The sequence below is a fragment of the Lactuca saligna genome, chromosome 5 (assembly GCF_052625555.1).
Source record: "Lactuca saligna cultivar CGN05327 chromosome 5, ASM5262555v1, whole genome shotgun sequence".
NCBI lineage: Eukaryota > Viridiplantae > Streptophyta > Magnoliopsida > Asterales > Asteraceae > Lactuca > Lactuca saligna.
Genome location: NC_136421.1, coordinates 112,330,553 through 112,352,580, shown reverse-complemented (window position 1 = coordinate 112,352,580; position 22,028 = coordinate 112,330,553). Strand labels below are relative to the sequence as shown.

General features: G+C 35.5%; 1 protein-coding gene across 8 annotated transcripts; it reads left to right on the top strand.

The window, feature by feature from the left end:
* The first annotated feature begins 5,805 nt into the window (after positions 1–5,805).
* LOC144997190 (mediator of RNA polymerase II transcription subunit 15a-like) lies at positions 5,806–8,288 on the top strand. Of its 8 annotated transcripts, XM_078957038.1 has the most exons (6): positions 5,806–6,398; positions 6,552–6,616; positions 7,115–7,202; positions 7,381–7,472; positions 7,760–7,874; positions 8,048–8,288. In XM_078957038.1, the coding sequence occupies exons 3-6, from the start codon at positions 7,155–7,157 to the stop codon at positions 8,099–8,101; spliced, it is 309 nt and encodes a 102-aa protein (XP_078813164.1). In that variant the 5' UTR covers positions 5,806–6,398; positions 6,552–6,616; positions 7,115–7,154; the 3' UTR covers positions 8,102–8,288. The 8 variants fall into 8 exon arrangements, with proteins under 8 accessions (XP_078813164.1, XP_078813163.1, XP_078813167.1 ...); XM_078957037.1 differs by lacking the exon at positions 6,552–6,616; XM_078957041.1 differs by lacking the exon at positions 6,552–6,616 and having other exon boundaries at positions 7,363–7,472.
* Positions 8,289–22,028: the final 13,740 nt, after the last annotated feature.

Below are 22,028 nucleotides of genomic sequence, written 5' to 3'. Positions count from 1 at the left end.
TAGTGGACGAGTCAGCAGTTGTTCCTTTAGAGGATATCCAGGTGGATAGCAGCTTGAATTATATTGAGAGGCCAGTCGCGATTCTAGACCGGAAAGCAAAGACCTTGAGGAACAAGGTAATTCAGCTAGTGAAGGTGCAGTGGGAGCACCGGAAGGGGTCTGAGTGGACGTGGGAGGCTGAAGACGAAATGAGAGAACATTATCCCGGGTTATTTGCAGATGCAGCAGCAGACTTCGAGGACGAAGTCTGAGTCAAGTGGGGAAGAATTGTAACGACCCGTCCCTGGTATGTGGTTTTAGTATTTATTTTTTTGAAGTAATGGAGGAACTCGGCGAGTCTATGTCCCGACTCGTCGAGTAGGGTCGCGTTGTTGATCAGCGTATAGATCGGCGACTCGGCGAGTCCATATTCGGGACTAGACGAGTCGGCCTACCAGGTTGAAACCCTAAATCTTCGGGTTGCTCACTATTTAATCCACCTTATAGCCCCCATTCTCGCCTCCTTCACCCTCAGAACGCTGTGAGAAAACCCTAATCCATCCTTGAGTGATCTAAGTGTTCTTGTGTGATTTGTGAAGGCTTGAAGAAGGAGAAGAAGAAAGGAGCAAGGAGAAGAGGAGTAGTGCAAAGATCCAAGGGCAAATCAGAGTTATTTGAGGTATTCTTCAGATTTCTCTCTTGTTTTATGCTTTAAACCTCCATTAGAACTCTTCTAGATCTAGTTGATGCTTCTCCCAAGCCTTATGATTGTATGAATGCCCTAATAAGTCGAGATATCCTTAGATCTATTCATTGAGAAGTTTCAGAGCCCAGATCTATTGCCTTTATGAAGATACTTTGCATGGAAACCCTAGATCTAGCCTTTATTATGCTTTTTGAGCTATTTTATCTTCATGAATGCATATGGGCACGTAAAGATAGAATCTTTACGTGCTAATCGAGTTAAGGGAGTCCAGATCTATAAGTTTTATGCACTGGATTCAAGCAGAATCAAGTTTTGAGTTGCTGCATGCAAGCGACTCAGCGAGTCGAGCCGCGAGTCCCCGATTTTTCCCTTTTTGAGTGATGCCGAGTGAGACCAGTGAGTGATGGAGTGGACTCAGTGAGTTGTGGTTAGACTCAGTAATGGAGGGACTCGGCGAGTTGTTCATACAACTCGGCGACTCCAAGGCAATCTTCTTAGCTCGAAGAACAACTCGTCGAGTTGTTCATACGGCTCGGCAAGTCTGATGCAGATTGCCTGAAGTTTTAGATTCGAAAGGGAACTCATCGAGTTGATGCCATACTCGACGAGTAGCAGCGAGTAGGGTGAGAAATGAGAGTAGGGACTCGGCGAGTTGGCGGCCCAACTCGACGAGTCAGGTCAACTGTAAAGTTGACTTTTACCAGGAGAGTTGACTTTAGCCAGGGGTAAAGGAGTCATTTACGCCAATACAGTTATTAATAATTTGATTGATTATAATTGTGGATTTGTAGCCGGGGAGATACCGGAGCAGCAGCAGATAGTTCCCGGAGCCACACACTCAGCAGCCAGATCACGAGGTGAGTTTCCCTTAAGTAAGAACAGGTCTAAGGCCACAATGCCGGCCCGTTTAGCTAGCAGTAGTATCCGGACTTCGGTTCGATGCAGATTTTAGTATGTTTGATGCCTTCGTGGCTCGGCCAGTATTTGGTGTTATGTGTTCCATGTTACATCCCGATGTAGTATGTTATGTATGTACTCATGTTAGTTTATATGCGTATGTGATGCTATGTACAGTATGTTCCGGACTTCTGTCCGATGCAGTCAGTTCCGGACTTCGGTCCGATGCAGTAGTTCCGGACTTTGGTCCGATGCAGGAGGCAAGGCCTCAGTAGTTCCGGATCCCGATCCGATGCAGAGGGCAAGTCCCTGGGTAGTTCCGGACTTTGGTCCGATGCAGTTTCCGGACTTCGGTCCGATGCAGTTGGCAAGGCCTAGTATGTGATTATATGTATTATTTGGTATGTGGTAGTTTGGGGGAGCTCACTAAGCTTCGTGCTTACAGTTTCAGTTTTGGTTTCAGGTACTTCCGCAAGCAAAGGGAAGAGCTCGAGTTGATGGCATCACACACACACACCACATTATCATGTGTCCTGGGAGTTGTTTTGTTTTTCTAGATGTGACTAATACATTTTGATTCAGTTCACTTATAACACTTTATTATTGTTGTGAGATATTGACGTACGAGTTTACCTTATGATTTTATTATGGTGTTTTTAGTAATTATTAAAAAAAATTTGGGTCATTTCTTTTGGGATGTTACACAACCCGTGCTCATTGGAATCACTTCATGGATTTTATCATGAGTGATCATGAGACGATAATATCTTATATTCTTCAAACCTAGAGATATGAGTTGTTACTATGAGTTGGTTGTACATTGATTGCACAAAAACGCATTGGTAACTCGATGTTATAAAACGTGCCTTTGTGTATGATTCAACAAGTAGTAGAACAAGCCATATGATTCGAAGTTTATTCATTCCTTTTACCTTCGGGATAAAAGCGATATCTGTGGGCCCCTCGATGATTTGATGATGACAAACGGAAGTGCTCGGCCGAGCCAGGACTGATTTGATTTGTTCAATTAGTCAGTCGTCATAAATCGGAAATCGAAAAACAACAAATGGACAGAGTGAATGATTATAATCCATGTCTCAGTCTATATGATATCTAGACTGTCATGGGTTGGCTTGTAGAGGTCTAAGATGTTGGACAAAGGGCTACAACACTCATGAGTGCTCATAAGTTCTGAGTATTGGATTCAACCCGCGCTCATTGGAATCACTTCATGGATTTTATCACGAGTGATCATGAGACAATAATATCTTATATTCTTCAAACCTAGAGATATGAGTTGGTTGTACATTGATTGCACGAAAACGCATTGGTAACTCGATGTTATAAAACGTGCCTTTGTGTATGATTCAACAAGTAGTAGAACAAGCCATATGATTCGAAGTTTATTCATTCCTTTTACCTTCAGGATAAAAGCGATATCTGTGGGCCCCTCGATGATTTGATGATGACAAACGGAAGTGCTCGGCCGGGCCAGGACTGATTTGATTTGTTCAATTAGTCAGTCGTCATAAATCGGAAATCGGAAAACAACAAATGGACAGAGAGAATGACTATAATCCATGTCTCAGTCTATATGATATCTAGAATGGAGGAATATATGATCCCTCATCTAATGGGCAAGTCATTGACAAGGTTAGAGTTCATCTACAAGGTCAGAGTTCGACAGAAGATTTTGAGAGCTACGATTGCTAGTTGGTTCTTGAAGTCATACGCAATAATAGTTTTAGACTTATCCAAGTGGGAGACTATTGGATTAATGTCTAAGTCCATAACTATAATTGGTAAGACTTGACCTGACTTGACATGGTCCATTTGGGTTGCATGGCATCATGCATTTGGATAGACTAAAATGAGAGAAATAACACTTAAAAGTTTGTTAATATATTATAAGTTCTAATATATTAATAAGGTCATTTAATTAGTATTGATCAAGAATTAATTTGGAATTAATTAAGTGATCAAAAGAAGACTAATTAAATATATGGGTTGATTGTGTAAATCATTCATTCTTATATATGTGTGCTTGTGATCCAAGATTCCTTATGTTGGACTAAGTCCATGGGGTGATCCATGGATACTCCATGGAGGTTAAAATCCATGGAGCATAAGGAATGAGTAACATCATGAGTTATATGGTGTAACCCTAATAGCCACCATATAAAAGAATCACATGGCTCAAGAAATCATGCACTATGGGTGAGTGTGAGGGATAGACGATTTCAAGGAGTGTTCAAGTTTCTCTCAAGTTATTCCAAGTGTATTTGGTGTTGTGTGAACCATTTGAGGTGTCACACTTGGGGCACTAGGCACTCAAGCTTCATGAAGATTTTCTACATCAAAGAGGTATGTAATTCTAACTTGATATATATATATATATATATATATATATATATATATATATATATATATATATATATATATTCATATGAATCATATTATTATGCTAGTTAGGATGAATACTGTGGAAAGTTCATATTTGTATGTATAATAGAGAAAATATATATCCAAGGTATTTAGGGTTGCATGTACACTTAGGAGTGTTAGAATGCTCACAACCCAACAGTTTCCTATACAAACTACATAATATTTATAAGATTAAGAAACATGATGAGAAAATACTAATAGTATAAATAGCAATGTATTTTAATATCGCTACCAACATTGACAATGTACTTTAGTCTTGCTACCAACATTAATAATGTACTATTTTTATTTCTTATGCACTTTCAATTTTCCATCTTCCAGTTGAGTGACATTTTCATGTAAAGCACAAAACATAAGAAATTGAAAACAACATATATGTACCAAATCAACACCAATCTACAGTGAAATGTGGTATAAATGATTTAATGTACAGTGAAATGTGGTATAAATGAATTAGAAGCGCAACTTCTACAACATAACCAAAATTAAGCATGCGATTTTGAATGGTATCTAAACGAAGGGAATAAATGGAAAGGGAGTTGAGAAATTATTAGTTTAATACAAGGGCTTCAAGAATTCGATATTTCAAACGCATAGGCGTTGATTTTGTTATCATAAAGAAGGGGATCATGAGGAAGATGTCATGACATGACGAAGTATTTCTACGATTTTAAAAAGGTAAGGGTATTATGGCCCGTTTATATGTAAGGTGTAAGACCATCTCCAACCCACTTTCATTTTTTCCTCCAAAAATAGAGTAAAAAAATGGGGTAAATAGTGTTTCATCTCCAACCCTATTCCATTTTTTATCTCATTTTTACCTCCAAAAAGTATATTCCATCATTTTAACTTATATAAATTATCAAATACACCCCTTCTACTAATTTGGTTTTAACAAATATATAGTCTATATTTTTTTCATGACAATAATACTAAATAAATAATATTAAATTTATAATACGTAATTAAAAACTTTTGTAAAATACATAATTGTGTTTTAAAATTTTCAATATGTATTTAAATTTTAATATGAATTTGATAAACAACAAGAAAATTTATACTTATAATTAATTAATATAATTTAATATATAACACAATATTATAAGTATTAAATATTACATTTAAATAATAATTAGTAGGTAAAAAAATCAGAAATGTATAAATATATAAAACGAGAGATTAAAACCGACAACTCAAAGTTCATCTCAATTTTGGAGGAAATGAATAGTATAACACCATATTTAGTGTTATACTATTCATTTCCCCAAAAATGAGGGGAATAAATGGAGTAGGATTGGAGAGGAATGAGAGAAAAAATAAAAGAAATTATAAAGAATGGGAGTAGGATGAAGATGCTCTAAGGTATAGGTAAGGGCATTATTGTTTATTTTTATTTTTTTTTAAAGTTTAATTATTTTAAAATGTTAAAAAAGATTATTAAATAATAAAAATTATTTAAAAAATATATATTAGCAAATCTAATATTTAAGGACAAATTACACGAATGGTCCCGTGGTTTGACGTTATCTGCACCTTTGATCTTTAATTTTATTTTTTAAGTCAGATAGTCCCTATTTAGAGGACTATCTTAGATAATTACACGAATAGTCCCTACTTAGATAATCCTTTTGTTGCATATTTGATCCTTTTTAAACCTAAAATGACTAGTTTGCTCTCATCAATTTTGTTTAAATTTATTTCTTATTATTTTTTAAAATATATTCGAAAATAACTAGGGTCCACTCACCCACACACATAAAATAAAACGACGATTCCTTTCCCCTTCTTCAAAGCCAGCGGCCCCTTCTTCAAAGCCAGCGACTATCACCACAACTTCACCGGCCACCCCTGTCTTCTCTCCTATGTCGTCTTCCTCGTCACTTGCCGTCAGAGCTGCTAAATCACCACCGCCATCATTTGAAGAGTCATAGCCCAATCCCTAAATCAGCACCATTGGAGGTTCTAAATCACCACCACCATCTTGTTGTTGAAATTAACCACTGTTACTGAAATCGAGCTTCCGCCCACCTAAATCACCACCTTCGGCGGTTTTAGAACATCACCACATCACTGATAAACTCTAATTTGGTTGTTGAAATCAACCACTGTTGCTTTTTCCCTAAAACCTACGAGAACGATTTTAAGAGATTTAGAATGTGGGAAGAAGATATGCAGATGCAGATGCAAGGCAAGAGAGGGGGTGGGTGATGTATGTTTTCGGTGAAGACAGATGGTGGAGGAGGAAGACAGATGAGTGATGTATCTTCTCCACCTCACAACTCTAGCTCTACAGATCGATAATCGTTTATCCAACCACCGTTCCTATCTTTCTCTCGAATTCAACTCTCAATTTTTGCGTTTTAATTTCTTGGTGAGGGTTTGGCTTCTGAGAAATTCTAGTCCTAGTTCTGCAGATCGATGCTATTATATGATTTGTTTTTACTTTTTCTGGTGAATTCGTTTGTATTTATTTTGATTTGCTGTTTGGTTTATATTTTTAGCATGATTTTGGTTTATTTTTTAGCACAATTTTTCTAGGCATCGAAGGGGGTTGAGCATCAGATCAGGTCTATTTGTTTCTAACAAGAGGTGGGTCCAAATGGTGGTGTTATAGGGTTTTATCTTTCGGTTTTAGGTGGCGGTTGGTGATGGTTGATGGTAGCTTATGGTGGCCGGTGTCGGTTATCGGTGTGGGAGTAGTCGGAGTGCTTGCCGGAGGGGAGTAGAGTTAGAGTGAGAGCGGTCCACTTGTCAATAAATTGATTATATTTTTTTCAGTAATTAAAAAAGTATTAAAATAATTAAAAAAGAAAATACTAAGGGCATCATAGTCATTTCCTATGAGGCAGGGACTGATTCCGTAACAAAATCAAAATATAAGGACTTTCCGAATGAAAAATAAAAGATAGGGACCACACACTAAATTTTGGCAAACCCAGGACGATTTCAGTAATTTGTGATTTAAAATCTAGGTTTGACAAATACTAATGCATGTTGACTCGTCCTAGCAGCGGATTACACGCTACTCGATTCAATCTCTTGTTATACTTGATTGTTTACTTTGAATTGTTGGAATTTGAGTTTCAGATAGAGAGGACGAAAGAACGACGACGTCTATTTTCTTGATATGCGCTGTGTATCAAAACCCTATCTCCAAGAATTAGGCATCCGTCTGGTATGTACGCTATTTAATCTCTGATCCTCTTTTAACACATTCATACAGGAATTTAAGCTTACGACTTGTAGATTGGTAAATTTGAAACATCTACGTAATTTTTACTGCAACTTTTCTTCTGTAAATATTATTCGATAATTTCTGATTGTTATAAATGCAGTTCTATTTTATCAATTAGGATATGGATACGAGCAATTTGATGTCTCTGGAATCTGGTAATTGGAGGTCTCAGGTGAAAGCTGTTTCACGTCAAAGGATGGTGAACAGGATGTGTGTATTTACCATTTACATCCTCATCTTAAATTTCTTAATTTTGTGTGCTTTAAGCGTTTGATCATGCTAACCTTCTTAATTTAACTTTGATGATGTTAGCTATTGGGGCTTTGTGGATAATAGTTGCAATTTCACTTACATTGCTTGATATGGCTGGCTCTTTACACTTTTTTTTTTTTTTTTTTTTTTTTTTTTTTTTCTCTATTCATCAATCATATGATTTTTTTTACCTAAAATATTTACTACATATTCTTACTGATCCATGTTATGTTAATGTTATGTAGAATGAATGCGATGAAGAGGCATTACACCACCCTCTCTGGACATGAGGCATTAAAAGAACTTGAAAAAATAATTGTGAGGTTTGAAGAGAAGATTTTTACTGTTGCGACAAGCCCGGTTTGTTTTGTGCTCTATTTGCTTATGTTGTTTGTTTTTGTAGTTTTTGCTGATGGTTAGTGGACATTATGTACATATGGAATTAATTAAATAGATGAATGATGTGATATCATGTTTGTTATATGTTGTATGATACTTTGGGACCTAAATCTTTTCAGTTTTTTGGTTTGCAGTCTGATTATTTGTGCAAGATATCATTGAAGATGCAGACCTTGGAAAATAGATGACACAATCCCATGATAGCTGCTAATAGTGTGGTATTTTCAAATAAAGTCGTGTTTAATCTTTATGTCATCAGTTTTATAAATATGACTTTTGTAGGGTTAAAGCCTAGAGATAGTATGTATATTGATTTTTAAGTTGATATGTTTGTCAAGACAAAAAGTAGTTATAAACTAGCTTTTTTAAAAGCTACTTAGTTATGTCATTTTATATCGTCTAGCTAACGTATCAGCTAGCTAGTTTTTATGAAACGTTATTTTTTTAGCAGCTACATTGGGACCATATATATATATATATATATATATATATATATATATATATATATATATATATATATATATATATATATATATATATATATATATATATATATATATATATAGGGTAAAGTGAATATACCTAACAACCTTATATAAGCTAAGGTACCTAACTTCATCAAACTACGTCATTTTGCATTAAATTTTCATTGCAATCATCCAAATTTCTTAAACTTCATCTTTAAACTTGATTTCCTTCAAAAATTTTTGAAAATTCGTCATTATATTTCTCCTACATATTTCATTTGTAGCGTTAGGATATGAAGCACATCAGGTAGTATTTGATAGAAAGACGTGATGTAAAAGAAAGATATTGGTGAAAGTCCAAAGATTTTGGAAGTAATCAAGTTATAGGGTTGAAGTTTAAGAACCTTAGGCAATTACAATGTATATGAGATACAAACCAATGTAGTATTATGGAGTTAGGTACCTAAACTTATATAAGGTTGTTAGGTATATTCACTTTACCTATATATATATATATATATATATATATATATATATATATATATATATATATATATATATATATATATATATATATATATAATTTGGTTTGTAGTCTGATTATTTGCGAAAGATATCCTTGAATATGTTGAGCATGAAGACTCGATCACAAAAGTCAAACTCTTTGCTAATAATATTTCCGGATAGATTGTCATTTAATCTTTTATGTCATTAATTTTTGGAAAGAATTTTTTTTCGCTATCAACACCTTCTAGAAAACATATGTACGTCGTACCTTTTAATTTCTTTGATGTGAATTCTTTGATTTTTTACTTAATGGGGCAAGAGTTAGTGGTTATATCTTTTTTTTTTACTCATTAAAGCTTATGTTGATAAGATAAAGTGTTGTATATAAAGAATTTTTTTTTTCTAGACTGAATAAACCTTCTGAATGAGATTAAATGATAATTTTAGCCTTGTATTCCATTTTTTTTCAACAATATTCATCAATTTCAACATGAGAGGTAAAGAGAATGAGCTCGAAGCTTCCTTCGTAACTCCCGGAACTTCTTTGTAGTGGCTCCCTTCCATGCCTCATTTCATAGGAAGGGTAAATAGGTAAAGAGTTTGCATCTTGATACATTAAGTAATTTTTTGGCTAAACCCATCAAGTCGTTTTTTCGAATTAAGCCAAGAGCATTACTATAAGTTCTCTCAGCTTGTTCCGACTGCCCAAGACTTGGCTGAAATACGCAGTTAGGTGTGTGTTCCCAACACCAAAATCGAACACCTTAATTTCCAACACAAACACTTGAGAGAAGTTTGACATCACGAGGATAGGGGCAATTGTCATAATTTATTTCAGCTGATCAAATGTTACACCATTTGTCTTGTCTAACCATCAAATGTTACATCATTTGTCTTGTATGACCACTTATACTCGTGTTGCTTGGGATCAATCCTTGTCAACCATCATCACATCACATCTCCCCATCGCTCCGTTCCATATTCTCTTATCGATAATAGTGGCCACCATCTTTGTGTATTCTTTTGCCGCAGGCTCAAAAAGATCATCACCAACGACAATTTGATGTGTTGAGAGCTAATGAATATCCCTTTCACCGAAGTGAAAGAAGGTCCCTCTTGTCATACAAGCGAATACAATCTTCTTTCAGCTTGATAACGGCAGCATCTGATGAATCATCATACACCCAATAAAGCATCGAATGTAGAGTTCCATCAGGGCAGTTTTGAGGGGCTGAAATGTGTTTGACTTGAGCGGTGGCAGGCCACATCACTGCACGAATGGGTTCACTTGTGGCAGGATCAAAAACATGTTTATGCACTTCAACGAAGGATTCAGCAGTCTTCATTAAAGGAAAGCCTTTGGCCACTTGATCTTCCAGAAATGATTTGAATTGGCTGGCAGTTGGATTTCCTGAAGGATTTGAAAAGGGAGCTTGGATAGCTCAATGAGGTCAACCTTAGTGAAAGAGTTGAAGTCATGAGCATCCTTGTATAGTTCTTTGTTTCCGCTCTTTCTTCTCACAATGAACATCTTCTTAATATTGTGAAAGCCCCAAGACACGATCCCTGACCGATCACCATAAATGTCTCTGAAGGTTTGAGTGCTTAGGTCAGTGAACGTGATGTGAGATCTATCTCATGGAGACTTGAAGTTTACATTCCTTTTAAACAACCATTTACTTTCTCAGTTGACTCAGGAGCAGCAGATTTCTTTCTTTTGGTACCTTTGGCCTTTGCCGCCCGTGATGCCAGTTCAGGATCCACATCAAAGCGATCAACAATGATGGAAGATCGGATTGGTTGAGAAGGGGCAACAACATCAGCTACGGGAGCATCATCTGTGGTGGTATCAATTATTGGAGAACCTGGAGCTGGGGAATCGATGTGAGATGCATCAACAGTTGATTTGAACTCATCACCAAACCTGTTCTCAAGTTTCTTTTGCAATTCAAGAAAATTTGCAGCTAAACTTCCATATTGAGTTTGAAGTTTAGAGATTTGCTTTGTTTTCAGATCATTTTCTTCTTTAAGCTCAGATAATTGGATGCTGAGCTCAGTGTTCTCTGATTGAAGATCAGCAACTTTGATTACTAACTCAATGTTCCTCTGGTCTAGTTCAATGTTCTTTTGTTTGATAGCATCAATCTGGCTTTGGAGAGAAGGAGAAAAATCTCTTTGACTTTCATATCCAATGAAAATTCCCTTGCCACGGGAAAGTGGTGTCGAGAATTGTTCCTTAGCCAATAGATGAGCTAGTCTGACTGAGACATCTTCTTTGCTTACTCTTGGGGGAGAAAGAATTGCATGACTTGAAGAACCACCAGCAACAAATACTGTGTTGGGACCTTCACTTATAGGTTCAGTTGAAACTAGGGCAGGTGAGATTGTTGGGGGAGCTGTAGCACTTTGTGTTGTAGAGCTTCTGGATGCGAATCTCAAAACAAGTCTTCGATGTTTTGGAGGAGAGGTTGCATGGGTGGTGGAGAGATCTCTTTCCATTGGCGATGATGTAGGTAATCCAGTGTCAAGGGGAGGAATCCCTGACACTGTCACCATAGGAGTTGCTATTTCTGCCTCTGGATTGGAAGATAAAGGAGCAGATACGGAAACGTCTTCTTTTTCCCTTGCCTCAGTAGTTACAGAAACTACATCATCAACATTATCAAGCAGTTTGTTAAGGTCTACATCAGACAAAGTGTCATTGTTATCAAAATTCATCGGGAAATCATCTTGATCAAATCTAGTGAAATCAACATTCCTTTCTGTTTTGTCATCTTTACTTGACTCTTCATTTTGATCATCTGGAGCCTGAACATTCTGTAGATCCTGTTCAACATTTACTTGAGTTTCAGTTGCTGGAGTCACATCGTCCTCGTGATCTGAAACATTGATTATAAATTCAGAGGAAACTTTTCCGGAAGAGGTTGGCTCAGATGTAGTCTTCCCAGAAGATTCTAGAGAATCAGAAGACTCATTGATTTCCGCAAAGGCACCAAATTTCACCAAGGGATGTAGACCTTGAAACACTACTTTGCCCTTCCGGTTCTGTTTAATAAGCCCAACGGTATGAGGACCCAAGGACTTTGTGTCCAGCTTATCACCTGGTTTAACTATATCAGGAAACTGATCATCAATAAAAGTCTGAATAAATCGAGGATACATCAGGAAGGCATCTCTATATCCCCGAGTCGGTGCCCCGATGTTCACAAGAAATTCATCAAAGATATACTTTGAAAAATTGTATTTGTTTCCAGCTGCAAGAGAGACAAAGGCTCCAGTGTTCCTGATAGAAATTTCATCAGCTCCTGATCTCCTTCCTGACACACAGCTAATGAACACGTGAGCCAAAAAGCGGCAGTAAGGAGGTAGGAGCTTCTTCACAGTGGGGGGATAAGATCCCTCGTATCCCATTCTCTCAAGAATCTGGGATACATCTTCAGCTGCAGCCTTGGTTGGATAGTCTGACTCATCAAGGATCATCAAAGTGCTTCTGATGTATTGCTCTGAGATTCTGACCTTGCAGTTTTGCACAGTGGCCTCAATAACCCTTTCCTTATTCTTTTCAGTTAATTTGGCAGTTTTCCAGAACTCTTGAATGCGGCTTTCATAAATGACTGGATTCACAGAAATTGCATAGGCTAGACAGCACTCACGGAGACGATACATCATAGACATGAAATCTCTGTGAGCTGCTGGTGGATCATCCAAAACAATTGCAATGTTGTGCATCTCGGCAATTTTGAGATATGCCATTTTTCCTGTGTTAAACAAACCAAGTAAAAGAAATCAGTGAATAGTCAATGGACAATTTACAGAAATTATTCTCAAATTAGGTCAATGAATCGTAAACATGGTTTATGGTCAAAGTTGATGAAGTGACCGTAAACCAAGTTTACGGTCGTAAGTCCAAAAACCAGGTTTACGGTATCATGTTCATGATCGAGTTTACGGCCTATGAGTTTACTCTTATGAGTTTACGGTCTGTGGGTTTACGGTCTAAGGATTTACTCCTTACAGGTTTACGGTGTATGCGTTTACTCTCTTAGATTACGGTCTAAGCGTTTACTCTCAGTGAATCAGTTTACGGTACAGTGAAAGAGCAGTAGTTTACTGCGGTAAAGATCAATATATATGCCTTTGACTTTTCAGCTACCGCAAACACGGTTTTTACTCAAATCCAAATTCATTCGGAATTTTTCAAAAATAAAACTTTTTGAGGATTTAAAATAGAAATGAGATAAAAATAAAAATAAAAATAAAAATAAAATTTAAAGAAAAAAATACTATTTGACTTCAATAAAATAAAAAAATTAAAATAAAATAAAATAAAAATCTAACAAAATAATACGAGTAAATAAAGATATTTTGAGATGTTGGGATCAAAGTTTTTAGACAGCCTTTATCCACTTGTCGGTACCTTCCATATTCACATCTTTGTCTGGTCGATCGCCGGTATTGTTGTCCACTTAAACATGAAAATTTTTGACTTATTTAGGACATACTATTTGTTACAAGACAGGTGAACTTAAGATCCTAAAATTTATATCTGATCCTAATTCCTTAGATACTATATCTTAAGGACCATTCATCTGAAGACGACAAGGGATATTGTTGTCCACCTAAATTGAGCAACGAGATCTATAGACAATCTGTATGTGTTAAATTTTAAGTGTACTGGAACATGTTTCCCGCTTCCTGATATGCCCCAGCCATCAAGAACTTCCAGAGTACTCCTTACACCGGGTGAGCAGACAATCATTCAGAGAGAGGATAGATTCAGAATTCTATTACTTATTACTTTAGAGGGGTTGAGAAGTAGAAGGTTGCATATGATGGGTTTTGGTCATAAGACATCCTATGTGCTCATACAAACCCTAAAGCTTGGATCTAGGTTTCTCTATTGTACATGCTTCGAATCCAAGACTATAAACCCTAATTCTAGCATATGGAATCGATATTAACATATAATTAGGTTTAAGATATTACCTTGATTGTTATGTAGCAATAACAATCCTAATTCCTCCTTGAATTGACTTTGGAAGGCTTAGAGTCACAAGTGTCACTCCTCTAATGGCTTATAAAAACCAAGAGCAAATGGAGAAGTTATAAACAGAGAGGAGAGGTATAATAATTCGTCTCTAGGACCTCTTGGGAAGGGATACACGAATTCATGAGCCTTAGGGGGTTTATATAGGTGTAAAGATTAAGGTTTTAGTCCTTATCCTTATCTAGTTGCTTGCCCACCAAGTAACCATAAGATAAGTCTTAGAAACCCTTATCCTAGTCGAATTCTAAGGCCTTATCACCTTAGATTCGTCCAACCCATTAATAAGATAATCCTTACCTTATTTTGTAACTATCACATAATTACAATTCAGCCCCTCTAGTTTAATTAATTACACTTGATCACAAAATTAATTCTTAATTAATTATTGACCAATATTAATTAAACAAATATGATTTCTCCTTTAATATATTATTCTTATAACATATTAATAAATCATAATAACCTCTCTCTCTTTATTTATTTCTCCAATCAAGTTGCTTTGGTGAAGGCAACCCAAAAGGACCATGCACCATCGGGTCAAGTACATACCAAAATAGTTATGGACTTAGACACTAATCCAACAGTCTCCCACTTGGATAAGTCTAATAACTATTATGCGTATGACTTCAGATCCTGATCTGCAATCGTAGCTTTCCAAAGCCACTGTCAACTCTTATCCTATCAGATACGCGTGTCCTTAGATAAGGGATCATGTATTCCTCCATTCTAGATATCATATGAGATATGATTTCTAATCATTCTCTTTGTACTACTTCTCGATTTCTGATTTATGACGACATACTGATTGAACAAATCAAATTAGCCCTAGCTCGGCCGAGCATTTACATTTGTCATCACTAAACCATCGATAGGCCCAAAAGATATCGCTTTTATCCTACTTTGGATAAAAGGAACGGATAAAACTTGATACAATGCTTGCTTGCACTCACTAACCAAATCACACACAACAATATGTTTTATAACACCAAGTTACTAGTGCGTTTACATATTATCAATGTGCAACCGATTAGCAAGATACAACTCACACATCTCGATTTCAAGAATATAAGATGTTATCGTCTCACCAATCACTTGTGATACAATTCATGGAGTGATCCAAGTGAATGTGGGTTTAATCCAATGCTCAAATTCATATTCATAAGCACTCATGAATGTTGCAGCAAACATTTGCTTATGTCTAATACTCTTTTAGACAATCCACACACCAATTCACGACAGTCTTCATTCATATCTACTTCCAACATATGAATGACTGTGGCCCGTTTGAATAATTCGATTATTCTTAATAAACTCAATTATTCTGGAAGTCAAAACATGCAAAGTGAAACACAAGAATAATACTAATCCCATATGTCCTCAACCCTTTGAGTATAAATAAAACTCCTTTTATTTATCACCATATCGATTGCTCATTATTTTTCGTTTCCGGTAATCAACTTCTTACTTGAATTTCTACACTTATCCCATGCTCATAGCATGCACACAATGTTTACCTATGGTTCTTACTTTGTGAAATAGATCAAATTTAACACGTTTCCAATCATTCTCATTTCACAACTCCAAATCCTTTTTCATAAGTAAAAGAAGATCAAATTCTCGCTACTTATAGAATATGCTAGATTCTAACATTTTATGCAATGATCCTTTTGTAATGTCACTGTACCAAAGTCACAAAGACTATTGCCAATGATATTACAAAGTCCTCTATCGGAGATTGTTACAAGACAATTCCTTAGATATGATGTCTCTCACTCAAAGTACATTCCTTTGAACATCCTTTTGCATAAAAGTTTCTAATCTAGACATAGATTTTTCAATATTCAATTTCCAATATGGACACGCTTCCATATTTTCCATATGACAACTTATTCTTAATAGAATCTTGTCTATTCATAATAATGTCGATATGGTCCATTCAATACCATGCTTCCAACTACTTACAAACAACCAATCCTCGTCGAACTTTGGATTGTCCTTTGATAGTTGTTTAATTATTTTAGTCAAAACCAATTATAGTCCCTTTTTCCTCTAAATGCGCTAGACATTTGGAAAATTTTAGAATGGTCAAATATTAAATCATTTGCAATCGATCCTATACCCGAAGCGTATGGGACATGACGCATAATGTTTTATTTGCTATGTTCTAAAAATTCTAATTGTGAAGAGGAATGTCGTAATCATAATCGAAATTTTAAGAACACACTATGTACCTTTGACTAAATTTATTAAGATTTCTCAACCTAAGCCTTTAGATTTGAAACGAAGCATAATATTCTCTCCCTTAATTATAGTAAAACAACTATTCCATCCTTACAACTTTGCAAAGAATGACTCTTGTTTTCTATAATTAATATTGCCAACTTGTAATACTTTCCTTAATAATCATACAATCATAACATTTATTCTCCCACTATCATGATGATTATTATAAAACATAACACTTATGCTCCCACTAGCTTCGACATGTATTCATAAACATCTTAACTTTCAGAAAACAATACCTATTGAATTTCTTAAGTCAATGTTTCTAATACTTAGTACTTTGATAATCCTTTATCAAAGCTCCTTGAACGTATACACCTTTGCCTTAGATAGTTCATATGTGTGTCTAAACAATTAAGACTAATTGTCAAACCTCACAATTCAAATTATGGAAAGGGATACCGTAACCATAATCAAATTCGAAAATGCAATTTTACAATCACTATCTTCTTAAAATCTTTCTTAGTGAAAGCATTTCCTCACAATCATTTTCATGAAGGAGGAAATCTTATGACACTTAGATTTAAAGCGGTGTATTTGTTCCTATCCATTTGAATTTGTTAAAACCAAAGTTTACGACAAATTCAAACTCATATGGACCGAACTCTTTTAATCTTGATTTCTTGCCTTATGGTAGCACAGCTGCCCACCACGTCTTCCAAGTAGTTAAGTAGCTCACCTTTTCCTATCAATGTACCTTTCATTGATTCAGGTGCTTTGCCTTTTATGCGTTCAAAATGAGAACTCATAGGACTCACATGCATAATTAACTCAATTGGAACAGCACAGAATCAAAATATTGTCAACACGATAGGTTGTAAAACTCAACTCGTGTGCTAGTGATGATCGATAAGGTTTATTTGATTTGTTCTTGAAACCTTTCAAGACCATTAAGACTCCCACTGACTCATTGACATATAAGATTCTCTTGTCAATAAACAATTCTTGACAAACAAATATTCAAGAGTTAGTGTAGTTTTTATCAAAACACTTCATAAATTGGTCCTAGTTGGCCTTTTTCTTATCCAAGACATCACAACTTTCCATATTTGATGAATGTTATAAACCTTCTTAATACTTTTCACTCATTGTCACAATCTTAACTTTAAGACTTGTTATTGGAACGAAGTATGATTGACCTTTTGATTTAACCATTTCTTCAATTCTTGATTCCTCTTCTTAAACATACAATTGTACTAAGACTCACTTAGAGGATCAATTGAGATATGGTTCTTAATCATTAAGACCTATCATAAAGCATAAAAGGTACTCTCCCTTCTTCTTAGAATGGAGAAACTTTTATCTTTCTGCCTTCTTGATTCTTCTTATTCGTTCTGCTATTGATTTAAACCTTTTCAATCAACTAAGAATTACACTTAATCTTATAAGTATAATCATATTTACTAATCCTTTAGTAAATCATGATGAATATCTTTGTTACCCTTGTGGTGGACTTGATCAACACACAACTTTGTGTACTCGATCTCCTAGTCCTTCACTTGACACTTTGTCAACGAATTAGTCTAATTTCCAAATATGAAATTTCTCATTCGTCGTGCAACCAAGTTGCATGATTCCAAGTTTCTATCCAATTGAAACTTGGGCGATGAGAAACTCTCCCTATTTGGTAAATTCTTGATATTTCCACTATTAACATAATTAAGAATCTTATCCATTTGTTGTAGAAATATGCAAACACCAATTTTCATAACGATTTCATTGCAAGGAAATAAACAAATAAATAAATAAGTCAAACGAAAATTTATTTTATTTATAAAAGCAGCGGAAAAACATTTGTCCTTACAATGCAAAATCCATTGAAAACTATGTATTTCAAAAGGAAAATTTCTAACAACTCTATCATAACTATCTAAGCTCAAAACCTAATCTTCAAGTCCATGCGATCAAGATCCATTCCTTGTGATTAGATTCATCTTGCTCTTTCACCAAGCATCCTTTCTTTTCACCGATCCTCCAAAACATTCAAATGCAATCTTATCACATCATGTATTTGAATCAATGAATAGGAACTTAACGAAGTTAGATAGTGGATTTTACCTGAAGCGCAGTCATACTCTTTGACTCTCCCATCTTTGGAATTTTCAGGCTCTTGGGGTAGACTTCTATCCAACGCCCTTTCTCTTGGCAGCAAACGCAGGTCGGTTCTCCTAGAACGTCCTCGGAAGCATGGTTGGTTGACTTTCCCAACTAATATGCTCCATTGCTTCGCCAAATTATTTCTGATTCAGCAGCAATGAGCATGTAAGTTAGGTCAATGAGGTTGTCGTCATGATCCATCATATAATACTTTCTTTTGAACTCATTATATGATTCAGGGAGTGATTGCAGAACCCAGTTCACAGCCAACTCATCGGGAAATGACACACCCAACATAATCAACCTATCGATGTGTGATTTCATTCCTAGAACGTGGGCACACACGGATTTACCATCTTCATGTTTCATTTCCAATAGGGCCTTAGTGATATTGAACCTTTCAATTCTTCGATCATGTGGGTTAGGGAGAAGAATTGGAGGAGGTGGAGGAAGTGAAGCATGATTTCTTGTTTCTCGATCGAATCGTGGAATATCATCTTCATGTGGAATGCTTGTTCCACGGGATTTGAGAAGACCATAGTTGTCGAACTTTGACATCTACAAAACGGGAGAAAACGAATTCAAGTTAGTTGATAGATTGAGTCCTTAGTAAATCACCCAAATGAAATGCTAAGGCTAGGACCCAACACAATATGCTACAACCTAGAAAAGGGATGTCGTAATCTAGTTGCAGAATATTTGAAGGTAAGTGAATGACGATTCACTAATTTCCACCATGAAAAACGAAAAAGAAATTTAAGTTTTAAATCTATGAAAACTCCTAGAACCTTTGAGATTCATTGATCATTTCAATAGCATGTTTAAATCTCGATATGCCCCTCTTGTTTGTGACTGGGATGCCGAGGATCACAAAGCGGGTGTGAATAACCATGCAAACTTACATGGTGCCCTTGCATGTTACAGTCACCTATTCGATGTGCCGGTAAACCACACACGCTCCACCGAACTATGAAAAACATTGAGACACCCTTTGCTACCTTTGCTTAGAACCATTTAGTGTACCGGTAAACCACACACGCTCCACTAACGTCTTCGTAAGGGCACAAAGTGTAATTTCATGGAATTGCATCAATTCACTTTTGCCTAAGTAACTATGATTGGGACTTAGAAAAACATTTAGTTACTTTGTATTTCATTATACTTATAATGGAAGGTTTCGTCCTATCCTACCCGTTCGGCTAACGACCCTCCACTAGTCAAGAGTGCGGTGGATAAGAGTGGATACCCATTCAATCGCCATATTATAGGCAATTTCCTTAAACACCCCTTATAGACCAGCTTCGTGAATGAGGCCTACTAACGGTAAGACTAACTTTTACTCATATATATATATACATATATATATATATATATATATATATATATATATATATATATATATATATATATATGTATAATGTTAGACTTTTAATGTTATATATATAGTATAGGGTGTATTTTACACTTTTGAAATACTAGGTGGTTAAAATTAATAATTATACTTTTAATTCAATTAAATTTCAAACCAAAACTTTTATGGATTTATTAAACCTCTTTTAATTATACACCTTAATTAATTAATAAAACCATAAGGGTGTGAATTGAACTTTTCAAAACATTACTAGGGTTTTAGAATTTAACATTCCTAATTAAACTTTTAATCAACTTTTAAATTCTAAAACTTGAGGGCAAGTTTTGAAACATTTCAAAACATTAGGGTTTAGAATTTAAATACACATCACAATTAAATTATTAATCAAAATTTAAAGTCCAAAACTTGAGTGCAAGTTTTGAAACCTTTTTCAAAACATTAGGGTTTCAACTATTTAAATTTCAAAACAACAAAACTTTTGGGTTCAAATTTAAACTATAAAACCTAAAGGGGAAAATATGAAACTTTTCATAACAACAAGGATCAAATAACAAATAATTCAAAACTTTAATCAGATAATTATCCATATTTGATTTATTCAATGATTTCTTGCAAAACAATTTATCAATTTACTCAAAATAATTAATCAATTATCACATAAGGAAACAATTATCTTATTAATTGATAAATATCTTCAATTAGATCAAAATTATAGTCAAATATATCATATAATCGGATTAATATTGATCTAACATGATAAGGTAACTATCCATAAGCAAAAACAGCAAGAAAACTCGAGATACCCTCCATCTAATGAGTTGACTCGTCGAGTCAAGCCTGGACTCGTCGAGTCACCCTGGACTCGGCGAGTTCAGCTATGGACTCGGCGAGTCCAGCCTCTAGAACACCAAAAAATCGAATTTTTTAGATATACAATGCATCAATACAATTGAAACCATCCTAGTCTCTGATACCACTGATGGGTTTTGGTCATAAGACATCCTATGTGCTCATACAAACCCTAAAGCTTGGATCTAGGTTTCTCTATTGTACATGCTTCGAATCCAAGACTATAAACCCTAATTCTAGCATATGGAAATTGATATTAACATGTAATTAGGTTTAAGATATTACCTTGATTGTTATGTAGCAATAACAATCCTAATTCCTCCTTGAATTGACTTTGGAAGGCTTAGAGTCACAAGTGTCACTCCTCTAATGGCTTACAAACACCAAGAGCAAATGGAGAAGTTATAAAGAGAGAGGAGAGGTATAAGAATTCGTCTCTAGGACCTCTTGGGAAGGGATACACGAATTCATGAGCCTTAGGGGGTTTATATAGGTGTAAAGATTAGGGTTTTAGTCCTTATCCTTATCTAGTAGCTTGCCCACCAAGTAACCATAAGATAAGTCTTAGAAACCCTTATCCTAGTTGAATTCTAAGGCCTTATCACCTTAGATTCGTCCAACCCATTAATAAGATAATCCTTACCTTATTTTGTAACTATCACATAATTACAATTCAGCCCCTCTAGTTTAATTAATTACACTTGATCACATAATTAATTCTTAATTAATTATTGACCAATATTAATTAAACAAATATGATTTCTCCTTTAATATATTATTCTTATAACATATTAATAAATCATAATAACCCCTCTCTCTTTATTTATTTCTCTAATCAAGTTGTTTTGGTGAAGGCAACCCAAAAGGACCATGCACCATCGGGTCAAGTACATACCAAAATAGTTATGGACTTAGACACTAATCCAACAGCATATGCTGTGTACCAGGTCGGATTAGAAGTCACGCAGAGGAGACAACATATGGCTAACAGATAAGAGTATTTCACACATATATAACTTGCAGAGAAATAGAGTTGTATATGTTGTGTACCAGGTCGGATTTGAGGTCACGCAAAGGAGACAACATATGACTAACAGATAGAAAGAAAGAAAACAATTTTCTACAGACCTAATTTATTGGAATTTACCAGTCGCTCCATCCAACCGGAATTAAGGACAAAATCCGGACATCGAGGAAAAGTTAAACCATGGTTCCAAGTATGGGTTCAATTAATGTGACGAGTAGATTCCCATATATATCTCCCTGCTCAACCTATCCAAGCGTCGTATTGTCAGGCTAAACAGATCTAACTAGGTCAAGATTTGTCAAGTCTATAAATTTCCTAAGTTCAACTCTGCCTAGTCAAGTCCATTTTGAAATTTTTCGTGCCTACCGACGCATCAAACCAGAGCATAGACCCTTCAACTTTGGGTACATTACGCAGACTCAGGTTGCCTATTATAACTTTATCATATCACTTCCCAAACCAGTTC